The sequence below is a fragment of the Anastrepha obliqua genome, chromosome 3 (genome assembly GCF_027943255.1).
Source record: "Anastrepha obliqua isolate idAnaObli1 chromosome 3, idAnaObli1_1.0, whole genome shotgun sequence".
NCBI lineage: Eukaryota > Metazoa > Arthropoda > Insecta > Diptera > Tephritidae > Anastrepha > Anastrepha obliqua.
Genome location: NC_072894.1, coordinates 1,722,409 through 1,748,357, shown reverse-complemented (window position 1 = coordinate 1,748,357; position 25,949 = coordinate 1,722,409). Strand labels below are relative to the sequence as shown.

The 25,949-nt window shown below is 36.4% G+C and overlaps 2 protein-coding genes across 5 annotated transcripts; both read left to right on the top strand.

Moving 5' to 3' along the window:
• The first annotated feature begins 1,267 nt into the window (after positions 1-1,267).
• Positions 1,268-25,653, top strand: LOC129240315 (spectrin alpha chain). 4 transcript variants are annotated; one of them, XM_054876040.1, is made up of 9 exons: positions 1,268-1,410; positions 11,919-12,031; positions 12,119-16,181; positions 17,742-17,810; positions 19,528-21,451; positions 21,596-22,199; positions 22,361-22,390; positions 23,825-24,425; positions 24,499-25,653. In XM_054876040.1, exons 3-9 carry the CDS (start codon positions 12,192-12,194, stop codon positions 24,625-24,627), a joined length of 7,347 nt encoding a protein of 2,448 aa, XP_054732015.1. In that variant the 5' UTR covers positions 1,268-1,410; positions 11,919-12,031; positions 12,119-12,191; the 3' UTR covers positions 24,628-25,653. The 4 variants fall into 4 exon arrangements, with proteins under 4 accessions (XP_054732015.1, XP_054732017.1, XP_054732016.1 ...); XM_054876042.1 differs by lacking the exon at positions 17,742-17,810; XM_054876041.1 differs by lacking the exon at positions 22,361-22,390.
• On the top strand, positions 5,498-9,727 carry LOC129240459 (protein disks lost). Its single transcript, XM_054876265.1, has one exon. The coding sequence runs from the start codon at positions 5,498-5,500 to the stop codon at positions 9,725-9,727; it is 4,230 nt and encodes a 1,409-aa protein (XP_054732240.1).
• Positions 25,654-25,949: the final 296 nt, after the last annotated feature.

Below are 25,949 nucleotides of genomic sequence, written 5' to 3'. Positions count from 1 at the left end.
TTATTTTTCACAATTTTAGCAAGTCTGACGTCAGCTCCCTTCGCAATACACAACAAACGAACAAATCAAACAAAAGTAGAAGAAATATAGTACATGCTTGTGAAAATTCACTGAATGGTTTGGTAATATTATGATTTGAGATTTAAACTAATCAAACTAATGAAAACGAAGTGCCTTGTGTTAAATTGTGAAAGCACAAATTAATATAAAGCTTCCAAATGCAGTTTGGTTACGTTTTTATGCGGAAGGCGCCTTGGCAAAAAAGTATATGTGTGTGCGTATAATTTCCTGTGCTTGGTTGTTTCCATTGATTTCGCCTACTCTTCTTTTTCACAAACAAGTAATTCCCCTTCCTTTTGCTTGTTTATTCATGGTCTCTTGCGACACGGCGAATTCGGAAGGCGCAATCTTCTTCTATATCATTCTTGTCAATATATCTTTATTTTTACGAATATAAAGAGAAACCTCAAAGTAAAAACTAAATAAAATGGCTGCCGGCAAAGAAATCAGGTTTGTAGGCATAATTCTAAGAAGATGTTTGTTAGGTATTATTAACTATGCAATCATGTAACAGAAGAAAGCGTGTGTCCACAAGAGCTTTGTCCTCTTATTAATTATTATAAAATGTAATATCGAATCTCGTAAGCGCATTGCTGCCATAATTTTTTGAAACCTTAGTAAACGTCTTTACGGACTTCCTCCAACTGTTTATTACTAGTAGTCAATTGCGCAATGAAATTAGCAGCAAAGTAGTGTTGACAACTGATTACCAATTTTGGAGGTAATCTACCGTATGTGAACGGGTAGATTAATTGTTTGGATTTATTGCTAATAACTGCTTATGTGAACGTACTTTTAACGAAAGCACAAACAAGCTTAATCGTTTGTGCGATATCGTCAATTCGATTCAAATTTTACTTCACCTAACAGTCTGAAATGTCATGTGTTTTCAATTTAACGTCCGATGTTGCACAAAAAAAATTTAATATCGTTTCAATTCATGATGAAAAATGAATTTTATGTATGGGATTTAATTTAATTTTAATTCACATGTATCGGAGTGTGTTTATGTATGTAGTTGTTTGAATCCCATAAATATATGTATCGGGTGTATTTTTAGGTGCATGAGAATTATGGATATCGATAATTATGATTTGACAGCTGAGAATGGCAAACTGTGTTAAAACAAAAAATACTGGACGGCAACGTTGAATAGAGCGTAATAAACGGGCTAGAAACTCGCAGGAACTTTTGTAGCGAGTATTTAGTTTCTCGTTGCCATTTTGTAAAGTGCTCTTAAAACAGTCGAAAGTTCATATACTGTACGCTTTTAATTAATTATTGAAAATAGAGGCTATCCAGTTGAAAGCAAAAGGATACTGTGTAAACCAAATCTGGAAAATTATTTCCGTAAGTTAGTTAAAAATTTCATAAAATTGTATACAACTTACAGTAGGATTAGGTGGTAGTACGTTGTGAAGAAAAATGTTGGGTCAGCTAGCACCCGCCACACCCATTGTGAAAAAATATGGATTTGCTGGAGTTTTTACCGAAACTTTGGGTGCAATGTTTTTGAACAGACAATAAAATATAAAGTTATAGTGAAAATTAAATTCTCAGTTCGGTATTTAAGAATATAACAAAAATTGTCTGTATCCAAAAGTTAATAGGTGCAAAAATTACAGAAGGAGCATTTTAGGAGAAATCGTTCAACAAGAGCATAGACGATGTGAGCGACGTCATCGTGCTGCTTCCGTCGTGGTGTACTCAGCAGGCAGCTATTTTGTTTTTGTAAAGTTTTGTGCTGTGTGAATAGCGAATAAGAAGTGCGAATCTCTTTAATATTTGAATCATGCACTCCTTAAACAAGACAAATTAATTAGTGATATTCTAAAAATCGTTTCCACAAAATGTTAAGTGAAAAAGATGTTTCAAAAGTTGTAATTTAAAATTAGCATTTTACTCACCAATACGAACGTGATTATTTTAGATGTTGCATATTTTTAGGATTTGATATTGATCCGTGATTTAAAAATTCTAAGTTCAAATGGCTTATTGGAATCAATAGCTAATACAATTACTTCTACTTAAAAGCATTATCAATTCCTTTTGCCGTGAATGGAACATAGGGCCTTCACAAAACGTTTCCATCGCGTACGGTCCTTTGCAATTACTTTTCTATAAACGTTTTAGCCATATAACTTTGAGATAATCAACACTAAAATGAAAAACTGTGTAATTTTGAAGTATGTAGTATATTTTTCATTTGTAGGTCATTACATGAAATTTGGAAGAAATATTTCGCATCACCATCTAGATGGCAAGGGGAAACTGTAGATAAGTAATTATACGCACAGTACTGCTTGTTAAATTTTATCTTACAAAAGTTTACAGTAAACCACATAAAATTAAAATTTGATAATGGTTTATGGAGTGTAGTTTTTTAATAATAATACATATATATATGGCCGGAATACGTATGTTCGAATCTCTGTGAAACACCAAAATAAAGAAAAAAGTTTTTTCTAATGGCGGTCGCCCCTCAGCAGGCAATGGCAAACCTCCGAGAGTATTTCTGTCATGAAAGAGCTCTTCATAAAAAATATCTACCGTTCGGAGTCCTCTTAAAACTGTAGGTCCCACCATTTGTGCAAGTACAACAAGACTCACGCCACAAATAGGAGGAGGAGCTGGGCAAACACCCAACAAAAAGGGTCTAAGCGCCAATTATATATATATGGTACATAATGGTAAAACTGTCAGAGCATTTTTGAAAAATAAAGATTATAAGAAAAAACCATTATATCTTGGGAATAATAAAAGTCTAGAGAACTATATTTGTAATAAATAAAATAAATTTTGTATATACATATGTATTTACTTTAATCCACACTAAGTTCAATATACGTATAAACTACAACAATAAATGAATAATAAAAGTAGAATGTACTAATTGAAATAAAAAGGGCTTAAGTTGACGTATTTTGTATGTATACCTACTTTACTATTATTTTATTATGAGCACATAGGTATTCTGAAGTTCTACCTTAACAGGTACTTTTTTAGTAGAAATACAAACCAGGAAACCTAATATTTTAAAATTAATCCTTTTCAAGAGTAAAAAATTAATTTCATGAAACAAGGAATTTCGGCGAAGATTAAGGGCATACATTTATCAAAATAAAATAAGCAAAGATTGATGTATACATTTTTGTTTCTAAAAAAGTAAGAATTAGGCACAAATTTTCTGTAGTAAATGTACCACTTCATAAGAATAAAGTCCCAAATATGAATTACGTCAACTTGCTAGGAACACAATAATGCAGATGACATTTTATTTTTGTTGAGCATAGGTTTCTGGTCCTTTATCTAACGGTGACTCAAAGAGCATGCGCATCTCAACTTTTTGATTTTATTTGTATAAAAGTATAAATGCGTGCACATGTATGTATATATATCCATACATACATATATAGAACTGCTTTTAATTGAGTTATTTTCATCTAATTTTTTTGTTTGTTTAGATTCTCAATCATTGTTGCCGTGCCGTATCATTATTCGGCGTTTCGTTATGTGCGCTCATTTCTTTGGTTAAGGAATTCTCATGAATAATAGTGTACCTAATATTTATGTGGAGTCAGTTTAAAGCTAAATATTCGTGTTTACGCTGCATTACGTCATTCCTTTATTTTTGCTTAAAGCATGTCAATTACTTTGTTGACAGTCAAATGCTGAGCTCTCAGCTCCACCTTCAATATTTTGGTTTTCTTTTTCACAGTTGGGCACTTGATAACACCCTGTGCGTACACTTATGTTCACAATAATAGCAGGGCGACATATTATAAAGTCTTAACAATTTATTTATTTATTATTTAATTTATTTTTTAAATTTTTATAAAAAAATAGTTTATACTTCAACAAAAACCGTATAACTTAAAATTTCCTCAAAATTTGAAACTTTTTGTTCATAGTGTTTCTCGTAAAAATGGTAGAAAATGCATAGCACTGTCAAATAAAGAACAAAAAAATTACCGAAAATCAATTCGATTTTTGAGCTACTCCAAACTTGCACAATATGGAATGAGCTACAACTCTGCATTCTCGACATTTTTCTGAAAATTCTAACTAAAAAGTTTGAGATTTTGATTAGTGTTATCCTGAATCCAACAATTTTGCGTATTCACGCTTTTAATACAGCGAAAGTAGCCAATATTTCTATCTTCGGTTATTTAACATAATAAAATTGTTAACAAAAAAAAATGGTTAATTTGATATTACCTTTAATTTGGAAACCGTATTCAGTCCTAAACTGTTCAAATACCTTTAAATTGATTATTTCGCTTTCTGTATTTAATTTTACTAATTGTACTTTAAAAATAATAATTTTCCAAAAACATGTTTTATATAAGTTACTGGTTTACTTGTTTTATATAACTTTGTGATTCTACCAATTTGGTGGGTACCTCTTCTGAAAGGGTATAACACCAATAAATTAAAGAGAGTGCAGAGGACTACATATAATATATTGATCTTCAAGTTCGATCCATTGTTGCTCAGAGCAATCTCCTGTAGGACATGGAATCATTTTGTACAGATCTCTTCATCCGCAAACTGGGTTTTGATAGTTTTGCTAGGGCCATCTTTCCAAGCAGGCTAGATAGGAATGAGGGGAGAATCTGGAGCGGGAGCGGGGCTTTTCCCTAAATCAGCTAATATTTCAGTATCCTTTAAACTGGACTCAAAGGACTCGTGATCTTGCATACATGCAAAAAGTTTAGGGATCGCTGTTGAGAGAAAACATACTACATAAATAGCTTTCCCCTATAGTACAGCTGCAATCAAGGCGTAATATACTCGGCGTTTCCATATAATAGAGTTGTTCTATTTAGTATATGCCCAGTTCTTTTGGCATCACTGACCTCATCTATTGCACAGCACAAGAGTTAATCGAATAAATGGTATATATTCCAAAATTATAGTTGCCTTAAATATTCTCATCAAGTCTTTAGTTGAATGCCTAGTTCACAGAATTGAAAGTTCATAAGCGTGAAATCGCCTTTATATATAAGAAATTTATTGTCATGAAATGCAAGTAACTTCGTTTCGTTTCCGTTCGCAATGTTTTTGAGATACTCTCTGCGGAAACAAACTTGTATCCTTATTTTATTAAACTAAAAATGAAAACTAATGTAATTAGATGTAGTTTTGTTGTAGTTGATTTTATTTATTAACCAGTACAAACATTGCAAAAACATGCTTAATAGAAATAAACCTGTACTTGCAATTTAGATTTTTCCAATAACTCTGACGACAAGCTGCATACGACTTCCTTCCTGAAATATCGTCCTCTTTTTCTCTGACATCTTCCATTTCAGATGATCAAACTAAAACTTAAGAATATTTAACACAGTAGAAAGAAAAAGCCATAATGAACAGTGTTTGAAATCAACGATTATCTAAACTAAAGATGTTAGATGTTATATACAACAAATTAGCAATGTGTTCACCGGAAGATACATTAAAGGCTCTGCTACTAGCTAGTCCGGAAATGCTAATACATTCCCTCAATGATGTCACAGTTTCCATGGATTTCTTTCGCCACTGGTTTCTTCAACAATTCAGCGAGCCGAAGGGAGATGTCGCTTGCAGCTTGGAAAATTTTGCTATATACTTCCTGAATACCTTGCGACAGCAAACTGAAAACTATCTTCGATCTAATGAGAATGAACCAACCGTTCAAACAACAATACGAATGGAAAATACCATCGGTGATTTTTATGGATGTGGCAAAAATTTAAATGTGAATGATACACCCAAGCGCCAGCCTTTAACATACAGTCAGAACTCTGCACCATCTACACCAAATTTTTCTTCTACACCTGAGCAAGTCGGCAAAGCTAAAGCACACTTTGAAAATAGCCCAGTTGAGGATCTGTCGGCACATTTTCGAAACACAAGCAAAAATACTTCCTCGGCTATTTCCACGCCTACGCAGTCGATGGATCGAAGCCTGAGAAATATTGCTCAGAGCGACTCATCAACACCCATCCGCCGCCATCAGAACAGCAACCGCCGATCGGGAAATAGCTCAATAATGCAAACAACGCCTCATGGCGCTGAAAAGCCGAGCCGCAATAACAGCACTTCATCCAGCTTTTGTCTGGGGGACTTTATGGTAGTCCAACAAAGCAACAACCGATCGAGCCGAAAGAAAGCATCCCACACACCAATTACAAACGCTACTGCCGCATCTTCTAGTGAATCTGTAGCAAATAGTAAACCCAAAAAAAGAGTAGTACCAACTACTATAAGTAACCGAACCGTTGCAAGTGGTACTGGCGAATTAAAACTTTTTGGCTGCAGCAGTTCATTCAGTAACGAAAATAATATACTAAAACTTACAAATGCTGAAATTGAGGATAAAAATAAATGTAGTATTGTGGCTGCAAGAAAGTCACTGAAACTCAATGCGAACGATATCAGTAAGGAATTGGAAACTGCTTGTGTTGGAAATGTCGAGAAAAACTTGCGGGGGATGATTGAGCGAAAGCTACAAGATGTTACATGCAAAGTAGAAGATGAGACAACAGAAGCTTCGGTTAGCAAGCAACTGCCTCCTGTAGAACTTGATAAAATAAAAAATCACGCATACATTCAACGCTTAGCGGATATCTACGTAATTTTAATGGATATGAATTTCGTAACAAACGTTCTTAGCGAAATGGCATTTATGTTGAATTTGTTGAACGCACAGGAAAGAACGGTGGAACCGATTCAGAATGACTCCAAGCCACCCAATGCACAATTAGAAAAGGATAAAGAATTATCAATGGGCATACATATGCTAAACAATGCTACAAACTGCATTTACTTTGCATTGTGTGTGCTGAAGCGCCAGCGGCACTTGTTTGCTCATCTGGACGTCAAGAGTTTGGGAGTTGTCCTACACAATGAGCGCGTTCATAGTCTTGACATGGACTTGAAGTCGTACCTGGAATTCATTTATCAGCGCAAACAATCGTTGCTGGTCGGGAAGTCTCACACAACTGAAATCTCTGCTCCAAACGATCGCTCTTTTAAAAGCGTATATTATCAAGAAGACAAAGACTCGAGACAGCATTTCACATCCAATTATGAGTTTGGCGCTTTTAAAACGCAAAGAGATCTATTTTATAAAGTACTCAAGTTATGGGAAGCACACCATCTTAATCCGAATTGGAACTTCGCTCAAGAATTGGCACCGAGAATTCGTGAAATATTTAAACAGTCAGAGAATCCAATTAACATGGCACACTTTTCTAAATTGTTTGTCTCACAGCTCTTGATATCTGCAAGTGATGCTGCCTCCCCTGAGGACATTGGCTTAGAGGTTGATGCGGAAAAGTTTAGTAAATTGGCACAACGTCTCGTGGCACCTAGTAACTTCAGCGTCGACTATCAATTTCCGCGTAATCAAGCATTTTTTCGGGATTTCATCAGTGAAGCCAAATCCATACCATTTTTTGAACAGTTGAAAATGGCACTCTATTCTCAACTGATTGCCTTAAACAATTCCACATTTGAGCAATTGAATTTATTGAGTGACAACAGGGATGCGGATGAGTTCGAAACGGAAAATGATAAAAGCGAAAATAGTGAATTCATAGTGCGTCCAGAGGTTCTGACGTCCATGATAATTTTAGCGAAATTTTTGGGCTTTGTAACAGCATATCCCTATTGCCAGAACTTGTACACCTCTGCTATATCCGGCAACATTGAAAAGAAACAGTTAATATTGCGCAGCTTATTTCAGCCGCATTTTAGTGTATCCTATCACCTTCTAGATGCTATTAAAGGCAATAAAATGCTTATTACATTACCTTGGCTGGTACAATATCTTGCAATGTTGGACAATGTTACGCTACAAATGGAAGATTTCGTCAAAACCACTCTCATTCTATTTTCATTATACACACAAATCTGTTTCAATTCGTCGCCTACAAATTTAACGCCCACATCTATATTCATCCTGCGTTGCTGCTTAGGTTGGCTCTTTGATACAAAACCTATCATGTCGGAAAGATATTTTAGATATAGAGCCTCCCAAACAGGCACTGATAACAACAGTAACGAGAAATATTCGGAATGCCAACAACTAACTGCAAACATGTTTCGTGCAGCCGATTTTCGTTTTGCAAGTATGAGCAACATTGGTTCAATGGAAAAAGAGAAAAACATAAATTTGGAGACAACACTGAACCCCATACTTGAATCTTTGCTTACTGTTGCTTGCCCGTTTCTGGCAGAATTTCGTGTTGCTATTATGCCAAGCAAATATGCAACTACTAAATATGTGTCACGCACAGGCCGATATCGCCACATAACTACACGCATTGCAGATTCACAACCTCCAGCAACCAATTCACCATCACACTCCGGATATCAAGCGAATCCGAACATCTTAAACTCACAACAATCTCTACAAAATAAACTTATTGAAGCATTTCTTCATTCTCAGAATGTTTCTATGAGACGACTCATAGAGTTTGTAACCGAAAGAGTTTACAAGTCGGTTGTAAAGGACGTACAGCACAAATATATACTGCCTTCAAAAGCTGCTGCGGACAAGCGTGTAAACGAGATCACTTCGTCCAATACTGATGAAGTTTTTAGAAAAATATCCATCATCTATGAAAGCGCCTATGCAGATGCCCGACAACAGTGGGAAACTGACTTACCAAAACGGGTGGATCAACGTGTTACAACTGCTCTCAAAGCTCTGCTCCCAGAGGAAACAACTCCTGTCGTAAAAAGAACATATTCTCAATTAATACAAAAAAATGCAATGAAACGTATTCAACAGTGGTTTCAAGATAATCTGCAACGAAATAATATTTATTGTGGCGATCTTAACGAAATCACGCAAAAAATATGCAAAGTAAACAAAAAGGAACAACAAGCGCCGTCGCTGTCGGAATTAAAAATAGTGCAGCTTAAACCCAGCGTGTCCGATTTACTTGACGAACTACAGTACTGGCTCCATTGCAGTTCGATTCGCACTGAACTGTTAGCGACAGAACCTAATTCCATTATATCATTCTTGCAGAGAATACCCGAAGCGTTTGTGAATACATTGCCCATAATATTTTACCGTCTACTCGGAGGAGGAGTTGTGCAACTTATACAACACCTAATTATTCATAAACCAGAATGCCTTACAACAGAACTCATGAAATCTTCTTGTAAAGTTTGGTTGCATCCAAATTTCGAAGTTCTCGTAAACACTGCTGAACGAAGCAAAAAAAATAATAAGAGAAACGCGCATCTTGAAATAAACGAGAGTGATGACGACAGCAATAGTTCCAGCTTGGCAGAGTCACAAAAAACCCCTAGTATTTACGACGGACTGGTCACAGTAGCATTTATCGAAACTCTGGGAGTAAATAGTGATCGTTTTGGAAAACTAAAAGACTTGTTAGTTTACATGATTGAGATGCAAGTACTTACTTTAGACAAGGTTAATGTGTTGTTTGTGCCAATTTTCAAGGAGAATTGGCCCGCTAATGTGCTGAACGAAATCTCAAAAACACTACAATGCATTGCTGATGAGGCCATCCAAATTCGGAGAACAAAGATTAGAGGTGCCGTTAACAATGGTGACAGTAGTGATGACGAAGCCAAATCTCATTTATTTATGGAAGTATTGGCCGATCTCTCGAGAGACACTGATAATTTAGGTTTTTATTAAAATTACTTGTCTAATTAAGTTTTAATAAATTAAAGTGTTTGTTTTTAATTGATGACGTAATAAATGAGTACAAACTTTCAATTTCCTGTTTTTATTAAGTGTCAATGGCTCTGAAAGCACTGGAAAAAATTAATTAATCGATTCTAATTTACCTAATTCCTTAGGCTATTCACATATCGCGTATAATCTGACTCCATCATAACGGTCAAAAGAAAACTTATATCATTGAAGTAATTTCTAAAGTGAAATTATGGAAAAAAACATGGCGATTATTTTTTTAAGTGTTTTCGATATCTGGAATCTGATAAATCGCGCTTTATATATTAAATAAGTATGGTTTTTCAAATTTTGGCTTTTACATGCATTAAATGCATGCTGGGATGACGACGAAAGACTTAAAACGTCATTTCAATTTTTTGCAACTCCCCGAAAGTTTATTGGACAAGTTGTATTATATTACAACTACTCAGCGACGTAAATTAATTCAAAGAAGAATATATAAAATAAAATACCAGTGGAAACATAATAATTGCAAAAACTATGACTATTTAAAATTTTATGATTAAATTTGAACCTGAAGTTTTAAATTATTATATTATTTATTTCAAAGATATTTTACCCTATGGTGAAATCTACTTACATTTCAATAGAATATCTGCTGGATATATAAAAACAGAAAAAAAAATCGGTTTAGCTCAAACTCAAACACTTCACAATTGGAGTTTTGTTTAATAAAAAAAAGCACTTGATAGGAGATAAAAACACTTGTCAACATTTTAATTTATCTTAACTCCATAATAACGGTGCAATGTAATAAGTATCTCTTACCAGGTTTGCCCTTATACGACCCGGAACAAAATATTCAGTTGACTATAAAATAACTTGCCGAGAATTTTAAAAATTTGTACATATTGAGATAAGATATGAAAGAATAAGTGTTGGTGTTTGAAATTCATTTATTTTGAGTCACCTAATACAGAAGTTTAGTTTCGGTATATTGATAGGGTTTATGAGTGCTTTAGCAGCAAATTATATATACACCTGTGTTCACAATAATAGCAGCGCGACATATAATATTTTTGCGAACACAAATGTACCGAGAGGTCCATACAAGTATATTTTTTTTTCTTGTGTTTGGTAATGAAATGTTATTTTGACAGTGACAACTCTTCCCCGCAAGAAACTTTGTCTGAAAGTCATTATCGGAACGAAATGAATCTCATTACGATTCAACAATGTTGGAAAATGTTGCAAACTTTACATATGTTTGTATTTCCAAACACAATATTGTCTAGCCCAAACAGTGCGTATATTGAAAATAAATCAAAATCATCTTTCCTGACGAAACACATTTTGATCTCGGCAGCTATATTAGAAAATTGAAAACTCGCTCGGAATCGTCGAGAAGCCAGTCCATTCACAGTTTGGGGGATTTTGGAACAGTGGCATCATTGGCGCATTTTTATGGAAACGCCCTTTCGTTCAACAGTGACCACTACAGAAGATTGATAAAAAAAATTTGTTGTGCCCGGGAATTAAAAATATGGGCATGGACGATCTGAAGCAAGGTGTTGCGCCATCTCACAAAAGCCGTACCACCAGTACCGAAAGCTACATCAAGAAAATCCTATTCCAAAACGAATGCGAGTGTTTGTTCTTTCGAATAAACCAATGAAATACTGAAAAAAATATTTTTATTACTTTTTTTTTGTATTATTTTTATATATTTATATTATATCTGTTATATATATATAACAGTTCAAAAGTAACATCTCCGTCCGATAAAAAAAAATGTAACGAAGCGAAAGTAGGATTTCCAGCACCTCGTAGATGGTATTTGTAAAATGACAAAAAACCGCATCAAAAGAAACCCCTGTGTGTGTTAACATACTCTAAAGGGTTAAGCGTGACAATTTGTTATCAACTACTCATTTTCAATAGATGGGAGTACGAGTTAAGTGCAGAAACAAAATGCGAACGGGCTAGTCGTGCATTGCGAACGAAGCGAGCAACATTTTAGAATAAGTTGGGGTAATTGAATAATAGAAGGTCTGACTCACTCCGCTCTTATATATTTGCCTGTATGTGAAGCATTTATGTTTGACGAAATTGTATCATTATTATGTAATAACGAAATTCAGTTCATTCAAAAAAAAAATAAATTGTTTTCATTTCATTCCGTTTGTTGCAGATACAGAAAAAGAGGCTTTGGACAACGCAGGTGGTAGCTAGCAGCTTAATCGTTAAAAGCACTAAGCAGTATTAATTTAATTAAAGAGAATAAGAGCAAACCATAGTAACAAGGTAAATATCAATTAACTTAAATTAATACGATGATGAGGTCATCAATTTTAGAACCAACTGAAAGATTTTTTTGTTTTGTTTTGTTAGAAAACTGACAAAATCGAAAAATACAAATTAAAACTTATTACAAGGCAACGATCGAAACGAGAATACGAGGAAAATGGAGAATTTCACTCCTAAGGAGGTGAAAATTCTCGAAACAGTCGAGGACATTCAAGAGCGTCGAGAGCAGGTGCTTTCACGGTATAATGAATTTAAGATCGAGACTCGCCAGAAGCGTGAGAAACTAGAAGATTCGCGACGTTTTCAGTATTTCAAGCGCGATGCGGATGAGTTAGAATCATGGATTCATGAAAAATTGCAGGCCGCAAGTGAGGAAAGCTATCGCGATCCCACAAACTTGCAAGCTAAAATTCAAAAACATCAAGCTTTCGAAGCGGAGGTGTCAGCTCATAGTAATGCCATTGTCTCACTTGACAACACAGCTCAAGAGATGATTAATCAGCAGCACTTTGCTTCCGAGACGATTTTACGACGATTGGATGAGTTGCACCGTTTGTGGGAGTTGCTATTGAATCGCTTGGCCGAGAAGGGACAAAAATTGCAACAGGCTTTGGTTTTGGTGCAATTTTTACGCCAATGTGAGGAAGTAATGTTTTGGATCAAGGACAAAGAAGCTTTCGTTACTGCAGATGAATTTGGGCAAGATTTAGAGCATGTCGAAGTATTGCAGCGAAAGTTTGATGAATTCCAAAAAGATATGGCTTCGCAAGAATATCGTGTGAATGAAGTGAATCAATTGGCTGATAAGCTGGTTCAGGATGGCCATCCAGAACGCGAAACAATAACCAAACGCAAAGAGGAGTTAAATGAGGCATGGCAACGCCTTAAGCAATTGGCTATTGTACGCCAAGAAAAATTGTTTGGTGCTCATGAAATTCAACGATTCAATCGCGATGCTGATGAGACCGTTGCTTGGATTGCAGAAAAGGATGTTGTATTATCATCGGATGACTACGGCCGCGACCTGGCCAGTGTACAAACCTTGCAGCGGAAACATGAGGGCGTCGAACGAGACTTAGCCGCACTTGAAGATAAGGTATCCACTTTGGGAGCTGAGGCATTACGCCTGTGCTCGATTCATGCCGACCATAGCGATCAAATTCGTGACAAACAAGCAGAAATTGCTAACTATTGGCAAAGCCTAACAGCAAAGGCACGCGAGCGTAAACAGAAACTAGATGAATCGTACTTTTTGCATCGTTTTCTGGCTGACTTCCGTGACTTGGTATCATGGATAAACGGTATGAAAGCCATTATTTCCGCCGATGAATTGGCTAAGGATGTAGCTGGAGCCGAAGCTCTCTTGGAACGTCACCAGGAGCACAAAGGCGAAATTGATGCACGCGAGGATAGTTTTAAACTGACTACAGAATCCGGACGCAAACTATTGGAGCGTGAACATTACGCTGCAGCTGAGATTCAAGAAAAATTGGCTGCACTAGAAAATGACAAAAGTTCACTGTTATCTTTATGGGAAGATCGACGTATTCTGTACGAGCAATGTATGGATTTGCAGCTTTTCTATCGTGATACTGAACAAGCAGACACATGGATGGCTAAGCAAGAAGCTTTCCTTGCCAATGAAGATCTTGGCGATTCGTTAGACTCTGTTGAGGCTTTGATTAAAAAACACGAAGATTTTGAGAAAAGTCTCGCTGCACAAGAAGAGAAAATCAAAGCTCTTGATATATTCGCTACCAAGCTAATTGATGGACAACACTATGCTGCTGATGATGTGGCACAACGTCGTCAAATGCTGCTGGCGCGTCGGTCGGCACTGCAAGAGAAGTCTGCAAGACGCCGGCAGCTGTTGGAAGATTCCAATCGCTATCAACAGTTTGAACGCGATTGCGATGAAACCAAAGGTTGGATAAGTGAGAAATTGAAGTTCGCTACCGATGACAGTTATTTAGATCCAACCAATTTAAACGGCAAAATGCAAAAACACCAGAACTTCGAACATGAACTCAACGCTAACAAATCACGAATTGAAGATATTACAACAGTAGGCACTGAATTGATAGAAAAGAAGCATTACGCGTCTGACCAGATTAATACACGAATGCAGGAGATTGTTGTATTGTGGGAAACATTGGTTCAGGCTTCTGATAAAAAGGGATGCAAGCTACATGAAGCTTGTCAACAGCAACAATTCAATCGGACTATAGAAGATATTGAACTATGGCTAAGCGAAATCGAGGGTCAGCTGTTGTCCGAAGATCATGGCAAGGACTTGACGTCGGTACAAAATTTGCAGAAAAAACACGCACTTCTCGAAGCGGATGTTATGGCTCATCAAGATCGCATTGAAAGCATCAAGGTGGCAGCTAATAAATTCATTGAATCGGGACATTTCGATGCAGATAATATTAGAAACAAAGAAGCCAATTTGTCAGAGCGTTATGCTGCCTTGGCTGCTCCGATGGCAGAGCGCAAGCAACATTTACTAGACTCATTACAGGTGCAGCAACTATTTAGAGACTTAGAAGATGAAGCTGCTTGGATTCGCGAGAAAGAACCAATTGCTGCTTCGACTAATCGTGGTAGGGACCTAATTGGTGTACAGAACCTTATCAAAAAACATCAAGCTGTTTTAGCTGAAATCAATAATCATGAACCCCGTTTGCTTAATGTTATTAGTTCAGGGGAGAATATGCTAAAAGAGCAACCATTTGCTAGTGAAGACATTCGTCAACGGTTGGATGCTTTGCAGGAACAATGGAACACCCTGAAGGAAAAATCAAATCAACGCAAGCAAGATCTTGAGGACTCATTACAAGCGCATCAATACTTTGCTGATGCTAACGAGGCTGAATCGTGGATGCGTGAGAAAGAACCAATAGCCACTAGCAGCGATTACGGGAAAGATGAGGACTCCGCCGAGGCATTACTGAAGAAGCACGAAGCGTTAGTCTCAGATTTAGAAGCATTTGGCAATACAATACAAGCATTGCAAGAACAAGCTAGAAATTGTCGGCAACAAGAAACTCCTGTTGTCGATATAACCGGAAAGGAATGTGTTGTTGCCCTTTACGATTATACTGAAAAATCACCACGTGAGGTGTCAATGAAGAAGGGTGATGTGCTAACTTTGCTCAACTCAAATAACAAAGACTGGTGGAAAGTTGAGGTTAATGATCGTCAGGGATTTGTACCAGCTGCTTACATAAAAAAAATTGAGGCTGGTCTCAGTGCAAGTCAGCAGAATCTTGTAGATAATCACTCCATTGCTAAACGTCAAAATCAGATTAATTCCCAATACGATAATTTACTAGCATTGGCTCGCGAACGTCAAAACAAATTAAATGAAACGGTCAAAGCATACGTTCTTGTTCGCGAAGCTGCGGATCTAGCAAACTGGATTAAAGACAAAGAAAATCACGCTCAAATCGCTGATGTTGTGGGTGAAGATCTCGAAGAAGTTGAAGTGCTACAAAAGAAGTTCGATGATTTCAACGATGACTTGAAGGCCAACGAGGTTCGCTTGGCAAACATGAATGAAATTGCCGTTCAACTGACTTCCCTCGGTCAAACAGAGGCTGCTTTGAAAATCCAGTCACAAATGCAAGACCTGAATGACAAATGGACCAATCTTCAACAATTGACTGCTGAGAAAGCGAGCCAACTTGGATCTGCTCATGAAGTTCAGCGCTTCCATCGGGACATTGACGAAACCAAGGATTGGATCGCCGAAAAAGAAAATGCCCTCAACAATGATGATTTGGGTAAGGATTTGCGCAGTGTTCAAACATTGCAGCGCAAGCACGAAGGCGTTGAACGCGATCTGGCAGCACTGCGTGACAAAATCCGGCAATTGGATGAAACTGCAAATCGCTTAATGCAGTCACATCCAGATACTGCTGAACAAACTTACGCCAAACAAAAGGAGATAAACGAAATGTGGGATCAAATCATTACAAAAGCAACTGCACGCAAAGAAAAGCTTTTGGACTCATATGATTTGCAACGTTTTCTCAGTGACTATAGGGACCTCCTTGCTTGGATTAACTCGATGATGAGCCTGGTAACGTCTGACGAACTCGCAAATGATGTTACGGGGGCCGAAGCGCTTATCGAACGTCACCAGGTAAGTGGTAATTTTATATTTCATTAAGACATATGGATGGATATCATAAAGTTCGAAGAAAGAAAGGTCTGCGGAGGAGCAAGGGCGGAGATATTTTTAACTTAAAACTACTTAGCGACTCAATACAACAGACAACTGAATCGGGTAGAAAACATTAACTATGGAGAAATTAAGATTCGTCCCGTACTTAAGCTCCTCACTAAGTAAGGAAAATTAGCCAGGGAAAAAATCAGTATATAAAAAAGCCACACTGATATATTTACACCCCTTTTTTAAGTGTACGGTTCGCCCGATTTCAATGAAACAAAGAAATGCTAACTTCGGTATTTAGGGGCATGACATCTGACTTATTGACCCAAATGTGAAAACCAATATGTCTCTAATACCAATTAAGAAGGGAACTGAAAATTGGCACGATTAAATAAATCGTATATACCGTACTTATGGTATTGGAAAAGGAGTCGTGGCACCTCTCATATAAACTGAAATTTCCAAATAGATTTTCTCCAGAACCACAAAAGTTAAGATAATGAAATTTTACGCAGTTAGATAAATGCCAATACCTGTCTTAAGGTAAAATGTGGTAGGCATTGGAAAACGGGGTGTCGCATCTTTTTTACAAACTGAAAAATTCATATAGGTTTTCTCTGGAACCGTTCATGTTAAGGTACTGAAATTGCATACGTTTACATAAATTGTCAATGCCTGTCTTATGGTGAAAAATGGAATCACGTATGCCAACGTACTGAAATTTCATACAATTAATCATTACGAAGCTGGACCGAAACGGTAGTCTATACAGTGTTAAAAAAATGCTTTACCATCTGATGAAAAGATGATCCTCCAAGAATTTTGTTTTTTTTTTCCGAGAAACTGGTTTCATATTACGAAAGGGTTATATTCTACACTTTTGGAAAATCTAACAGCTGTCATAAAACTACTTATCTATAACATGGGTGCATTGTTTACAAAAGTCTCAAATAAAAAAAGGTTATTAAAAAAAAATTACTGATAATGATAGCTATTTCTTCTTAATTTTTTATTAATAGTTTTCAGAAAGATCTCAAAAGTGGGAGAATAGATAGAAAAATAAACTCATGTTTAATTTCAAATTCCTTCCCTTTCCTTCAGCGAACTTTTTGAACTACCCTCGCAGTTACTATATTAGTTTTTTATGTTTGTGACTGTTCCGGCAGGAAATCCCCGCATTAGGAATTTTCAAAATTTATTTAAATGCATTTGTTTTGTTTGTTGTGGTTTTAGCAGATTTACATATTTAGTATATAAATATAAATTTAAAAACTTTTTTTTTCTTTCTCTTCGTTCGCCGACTTTTGGTTTCCCTCTTCGTATATATAAATCGTATGGCCATTTACGGCATTTCCTACATATACATAATACATACATATGCTACTGGATCTTCCACCACCCAAATGCCACTTTATCACCTCAATAAACATATTAAAAAAACAATTGGCTTGGATGAATAAACAATAAACGAACATATATAAATTTAATAAATAACCAACAATCCTAAATCAATCATGCATCAACCTCAAGGCTCGTCGCGCAGAACTCGAATCCATTATTGGACACGGTAACACTCCCGGCACATCTTTGTCTGATGAGGTAGTTGCTAATTAAATTAAGTCCTGCTAACCAAGATTTTTCAAATGCCGCTACTGCCGTTTCTTGTTAAATATCTTATCACTTTGTTAAAATTTATAATTTTACACATACATATATATGTACGTACATGCATAACTACATCCGCGCATATGCATATCATAATCGATCATCAAATGGAAAATTTCTAATACCGAGATTTATATTTATGTCGACACCAACACATACATCTTTTCTAACATTACTCCTCGCAATAAACAATTAACCAATTCAAAAACAAGGTTCAATCTATTCTGTAATACAATTGCATTGCATAATAAATACAACAATACTAATAACATAGAGGTAGATATGTATGTACATAAATTAATTTATAAATATAAATGTCCATAAACGAATTAGTTCTAAATCTATGTAAGAATATCTCTAACCTGCTGCAAACGCTTCCACACAAACCGAAATAAAGACAAAAATCGGATATATCTCGCATGTGGCTAGTAGCCTCGCGATAACTGTAACGTTGATGTGCTGCAGAGTAGTTCATAAATAATTATTTCCATTATTGCAAATTGAAATTTTCGGCCGTACTTAGAAATTTTCACCCAAGCTTTTTCTAGGGTTATATACATATACCTATACATATGTATTGTGCATATGAAAAAAAAAAATGATTTATGTAATTTTTTGGAACAAGAGGCCATTTATGAACTTTATTGGCAATTTACAATAATTAAAACTCTTTAAATCTAGTAGAAATTTTTTCCACATGTGTGTCCTCTCATAACAGCCTTGTCTAAACTCGAATGCCATCTCAAAAAATGATTCGTTATTGTTTGGTTTTGTTTTTATCAAAAATTTTCCGCTGAAAGGGCCTACACACCACGTCAGCATGTTGGCGCCTGCGAGTGATTCTGCTATCCGATTCATCGTGTACTATATGTACTTGTGATGCGATTGTACCAGCTGCTGACATCATATAGCTCATTGAAGAAAAGGTTTTAAAGTTGTAAACGTCGCTAAATATCCAAACACGCGAGCATGCACGTCGTGTGTGGGCCCCTTAAATGTATTACAGAAGCTTTAATGTACACTTACAGTGAAAAGAACACTGCAAAATAAATATACCTACAACAAAATGTGCATATACGGGTTATTAAAAAAAGAATTCAAAATATTTAAGGAGGAAAGAGTAGAGCCAAAAAAACCACAAAAGTCTTAAGAAAAATGGATCCTTTAGTTACGGGTTTGGATATATGGCAAGCTATTCTTTTCTGAGTCAAAGTAAAAATTAAATTACACAAGATTTTCGACATCATGACTCGCAGTTGTTGGCGGTTTTGATTAATTCGTAGCTAAAGTTATTGGAGGCTATTTACAGAGTTGCCATGGACTAATGTTTTCAAAATTCCCCCCAAAAAAAAAATATTTTAGGGTTTAAATCAAGGCCATAATCTAAAAATACTTATTTTTACAACTAAAAAGGAATGATTTCAGCGCTAGTTGCAATTGAACCCTTCTAGAACTGTTAAAATAAAATCGTATTTTGTCGTATGGACGTAAGGGTAACCTGTATTGTATTCTATGTTGACTAAACCACATTTTACAGCAAATTTATGTGTTTACTCTGTTTTAACTAAATCGTGGCCTTATACTTTGTTATAACCAGCAAATTACGTTGGTGACAAATGCAATTTAAAATGATGATTATTTTTTCTATTAGGAGCACCGGACGGAAATTGATGCACGTGCTGGAACATTTGCCGCCTTCGAACAGTTCGGCAATGAACTGTTGCAAACTAATCACTATGCTTCACCCGAAATCAAGGAGAAGATCGAGGACCTGGCTAAGACCCGTGAAGAACTGGAGAAAGCATGGACTGCTCGGCGATTACAACTTGAGCAAAATTTGGATCTGCAATTGTATATGCGCGATTGTGAGCTTGCAGAGTCGTGGATGTCGGCACGGGAAGCATTCCTTAATGCCGATGATGTCGACAATAAGGGCGATAATGTTGAAGCTTTGATCAAAAAGCACGAAGATTTCGATAAGGCTATCAATGGGCACGAGGAGAAGATTGCTGCCCTTCAAGTGCTAGCTGATACGTTAATTAATCAAAATCACTACGCATCTAATCTGATTGACGACAAGAGAAAGCAAGTGTTGGAACGTTGGCGTCACTTGAAAGAGGGTTTGATTGAGAAACGTTCCCGATTGGGCGATGAGCAGACATTGCAGCAATTCTCTCGTGATGCTGATGAAATCGAGAACTGGATCGCTGAGAAATTGCAATTGGCTACCGAAGAGAGTTACAAAGATCCAGCCAATATTCAATCGAAACACCAAAAGCATCAGGCCTTTGAAGCTGAATTGGCAGCCAATGCAGATCGTATTCAGAGTGTTTTGGCAATGGGCGAAAACCTGATTGATAAGAAGCAATGCAGCGGCTCGGAAGATGCTGTTCAGAAGCGTCTAACCCAAATTGCTGATCAATGGGAATATCTCACACACAAGACAACTGAAAAATCTCTGAAATTAAAAGAAGCAAACAAACAGCGAACCTACATCGCTGCTGTCAAGGACTTGGACTTCTGGTTGGGCGAGGTCGAAAGCTTGCTCACCACTGAGGATTCTGGTAAGGATTTGGCATCAGTCCAAAACCTCATGAAGAAGCATCAGTTGGTGGAGGCGGATATCGTGGCACACGAAGACCGCATCAAGGACATGAACAACCAGGCCGATTCCTTGGTCGACAGCGGTCAATTTGACAGTGCTGGCATTCAAGAGAAACGGCAAAGTATTAATGAACGCTATGAACGCATCTGTAATTTGGCTGCACACCGTCAGGCTCGCTTGAACGAGGCATTGACTTTGCATCAATTCTTCCGCGATATCGCCGATGAGGAAAGTTGGATCAAAGAAAAAAAATTGTTGGTTGGCTCTGATGACTATGGTCGCGATTTGACCGGTGTACAAAATCTGAAAAAGAAACATAAACGCCTAGAAGCTGAATTGGCATCACACGAACCAGCAATTCAGGCTGTACAAGAAGCAGGTGAAAAATTAATGGATGTTTCCAATTTGGGTGTACCCGAAATTGAACAGCGACTTAAGGCCCTAAACCAGGCTTGGGCTGAACTCAAGAATTTGGCAGCTACACGCGGCCAGAAGTTGGATGAATCCCTGATATATCAACAATTTTTAGCCCAAGTAGAAGAAGAAGAAGCGTGGATAACAGAGAAACAGCAATTACTCTCGGTTGATGACTATGGAGATTCAATGGCTGCTGTGCAAGGACTTTTGAAGAAGCATGACGCATTTGAAACGGACTTTGCAGCTCACAAGGATCGCTGCTCATTAATATGCGATCAAGGAACTGAATTAGTGGAAGCTAAAAATCACCACGGTGACTCTATTGCACAACGTTGTCAACAACTTCGCAATAAACTAGACAATTTGAATGCATTGGCGGCCCGTCGCAAAGGAGCACTTTTAGACAATTCTGCTTACCTGCAATTTATGTGGAAAGCTGATGTGGTCGAGAGCTGGATCGCCGATAAGGAGAACTACGTACGGTCTGATGAATACGGGCGCGATCTTTCAACTGTTCAAACTCTGTTAACAAAGCAAGAGACATTTGATGCTGGTGGGTGAAAAAAACTAAGTTATTTTATATATTATGAAAAAAAAAACAACAGTTATTTGACATATTATGCATATTAGTAAATTGCGTCACCGATACTACGCTCATGTGTTAAGATATTACCAAATGTTTATTGTTTTATTTCAGGTCTCAATGCCTTTGAACAAGAAGGTATTCATAATATAACTGCTCTAAAGGACCAACTTATTAATGCGAATCACGCTCAATCACCGGCTATTTTGAAACGTCATGAAGATGTCATTTCTCGTTGGAATAAACTTCGGGAAGCCTCTGAGACACGCAAACAACGCTTGTTGGCCATGCAAGATCAGTTCCGCCAAATCGAGGAACTCTACTTGACATTTGCGAAGAAAGCTTCCGCCTTCAATTCTTGGTTCGAAAATGCCGAAGAGGACCTTACTGATCCTGTTCGCTGCAATTCGATCGAAGAAATACGTGCTCTGCGCGATGCGCATGCACAGTTCCAGGCTTCACTTTCGTCCGCCGAGGCAGACTTCAAGGCTCTGGCAGCGCTCGATCAGAAAATCAAGAGCTTCAATGTTGGGCCTAACCCATACACTTGGTTCACCATGGAAGCTCTTGAAGAAACCTGGCGCAACTTGCAAAAGATCATAGAGGAGCGAGATGGCGAATTGGCTAAAGAGGCCAAGCGTCAAGAAGAGAATGATAAACTGCGAAAGGAATTTGCAAAACATGCTAATCTTTTCCATACGTGGCTAACCGAAACAAGGTGAGAATTTTATTGAATTGGGTGGCAGAAGCAAATGCGAATGCCAAAGGTCATGCAAAAACAAATTTCACAAAATTTACTGCATAATGGAATTTATTTTGAGATGAAATTTTGTTCACCAGTGTAACTCCAGATTTGTACTCTTTTACTTTTTATTTTAGATATTATATGCTGGGTTATAATAGAGAAGGGTAAAAATTCTTTACTTAAATATGCTCAAGTGTTCTCTTTTCTAATCCGTATTCATACATATACATATATTACGTTGTGAAATGCTGATGTTACCACGTTTGTTAGATGCACTAAAATAGGCGAAAACGCAGCTGAGCATTGTTATACGAAAGCTGGCAAATAACTTTTTTTATTGATAACAAATGAATAGCTTCTATCTGCTTCCACTCACCAAGCGATTAACATATCGATGGTATACATCTAAGTAGGAAGTATTGGGAAACTTAATGTGTTTTAGAGTATTAGAGCAGTAGGAGATTCTGCCTTCATGGCTCAGTAAAGTTTTTTTTTTTTTAATTTAGTAGAAATATTTGATTTACACCAAATTTTTCATTGCATGCAGAAATATAAATAGCTCTTATTTAAGATCTTAAATTGAAGTTGGCCATTTAATCACTTTGTGTAAAGTTTGTTCTAAATTGTCAAATTAATTTGATAAGATTAAACAAAAATGGGGAGTGTCCCAAACACCAACAAGATTATCGATCAACTGTCGGACACAATTTTTTTCAATTCGTTCATAATGCGCGAATTTAACAGCCTTTCTCTGTTAAATTAATTTGAATCATTCAAGCAGAACGGTTACACCACGTTTTCTCGAAAGTAACCATTTAAAAAACCAATATACCAGACTGGGTACCAAGGAAACGGTTAGCATTGGCTAAATTTTTGTAGTTGCAGTATTTGAAATTTTATGGGCCTTTCAAAGCGGCTTATGGGGCTTATTATGCTTCTTAGGTTTAGAATATTTATTAGTGTAGTTTCTTTATGAAATTTCTTAATCCCATTAAATATATATGTACATTATAAGCACCCTAATTTGGATCAGATTTCCAATAAAATTGCTTATAGGTTTAGGCATATTAGTTTGTATTGTTTTACTACGCGTGCCATAAATTCATCGACAGGACGAAGCGTCAAACACAACCGTTAAAAGTCGTCGTTGGTCATTTGTCCTTACATATCCCTCTTTCCTGTTTCCTCTTTTTACTCTTCAATGATGCCATAATGGACAAATTTGCAATCCTGTTCCAAGTGAATCCTTTTATCCTTGGGGGGGCAACCATCTAACCTAACTAACCTTGTAAATGCCGTGCCCTATGTTAAGACCACTAATCATCCATGTGAATAACATAACATTGCAGAATAGTGTTTGCATTAACAATTTCAAAAGTTGAGGATATTTAAATCCTTGGAGTAACTTCTTAGCAGAAATGCTAAGATTTATAGAAAAATTCGGAAAATGTAATCAATTCAATTTGCTTCTTTTTTAGCTAATTAATTAATAGCACTTTGCCTTTCTTAGAAAATTTGCAGTTTTGCTATTTGAAAGTGGAACTAATTCTCAGCTTTGATTTTTTTTGTACTCTTTAAATTATCACTTATCGATATAGAACTAGCATGATGGAAGGTTCCGGTTCATTGGAACAGCAACTGGAAGCTCTTCGCATCAAGGCCACCGAAGTACGCGCCCGTCGTGTTGACTTGAAGAAAATCGAAGAATTGGGAGCATTACTAGAGGAACATTTGATATTGGACAATCGTTACACAGAACATTCAACTGTTGGCCTGGCGCAGCAATGGGATCAGCTTGACCAACTATCAATGCGTATGCAACACAACTTAGAGCAACAAATACAGGCACGCAATCACTCTGGAGTATCGGAAGATTCACTAAAAGAATTCTCAATGATGTTCAAGCATTTTGACAAAGACAAGAGTGGTAAATTGAATCACCAAGAATTTAAATCATGCCTGCGAGCGCTCGGCTATGATCTCCCAATGGTAGAAGAAGGTCAGCCCGACCCAGAATTCGAGGCCATTCTCAATGTTGTGGACCCGAATCGTGATGGACATGTTTCATTGCAGGAGTACATAGCTTTTATGATTTCAAAGGAAACAGAGAATGTACAATCCTACGAAGAAATCGAGAATGCTTTCCGTGCTATCACTGCCTCCGACCGCCCCTACGTAACAAAGGAAGAGCTTTATTGCGTAAGTGGACATTATTTATGGATATTACATATTTATGTACGATACTTATAATGAATATGTTGAATTTTCACAGAACCTAACCAAGGACATGGCGGATTACTGTGTGCAGCGTATGAAGCCGTATGTGGAACCCCGTTCTGGCCAACCTATAAAGGATGCTCTCGACTATATCGAGTTTACGAGGACACTTTTTCAAAATTAAATGAAAAATGTTAAAAAAAAACTTAACTTTCGTAACATCAAATTAAAATATTTCCTGCAATTACTTGGGTAGTTTAGATTTAAGTATTATTCTCTGTCTACTGCTACTACTACTATATTCCGCATGCAACGGAAATACATATGGGCAGCCAAAAAAATTCGAACCGTGAGCGATAAAAGTATCAATATACCACATACATATATATGTTTACTAATCAAGTTCGCGTAGCTTCGTAGCATTGAATGCATTTAAATAGTTTTGCTGACTTGTATAATCACGCTATGATTTTCTATGCCGCTTAAATACGAAGATTATCAATATAATATACCGTAAAATACACATGAATAGATACAAGTCAAATCAGCTTAATATTACCAATTTTATCAAGAAAAAGCGCGATATATCGTGGACTTCTATGCGTTTTCAGGTATGCGGAAAACTATCATCACCAGTAAATTCAATAATTTATTAAATGCTTATCCGCCAAAAAAGTTATTAAATTTTGACACACAATACGTTGGTATAAGTGAGGAGGCTTAAGAAAATAAACGCATTGCGATCTAAAAAAGTACATTTACTATTTACATCCATTTAAAATGAAGATAATTGAAAGAATTATAATTCCGTTTATTAGATATACAGATAAATTTATATGACTTAGATGAAACATTTTCTATTTACACATGCACATGCATAATTGCGAATATTTTATGAAATAAAGAGTTAAAACCCTTTAAATATGTCCCTTAATATATTACTGCTGCATGTCTAATAAAGATTAACATATACATAATAACCAATATTCTTTGTTTCATACTCTCACTTATAGGTATTATATAAGCTATTTCTTGTAATTTTGAACACTGCTCACTCTCTGTATCTCGACATGGGACTGTACCGTTACCTCAGTAGCTTCTCGTTTTTTTTATAATATTTATGGTCTTTCTATTTGAATCGATGGTTTTATATTTCGTTTAGTGTACTTCGTTTTTATTTGTAATTAAAATATCTTTTGATTTTGCGTAAGTTTTTGTCTTTGAAGTGTGTATATTAATTTTAGCTGAATTTGTTTTTTAGTTGATTATTTCACGGACTGTATTTCACCGAAAAACATTTTAAATGAATGGTTTTATATGTTGCATCTTGTGAATTTCTTTTCTTACTATGTAGGTACGTCTATTCTCATTCAGATTCATGATTTTAGAACCCATCAGTATAGGAAACGATATCTTTTAGCAAAACAAACTTCTAAGAACATTATATATATATATATATAATTGGCGCGTATACCCTTTTTGGGTGTTTGACCGAGCTCCTCCTCC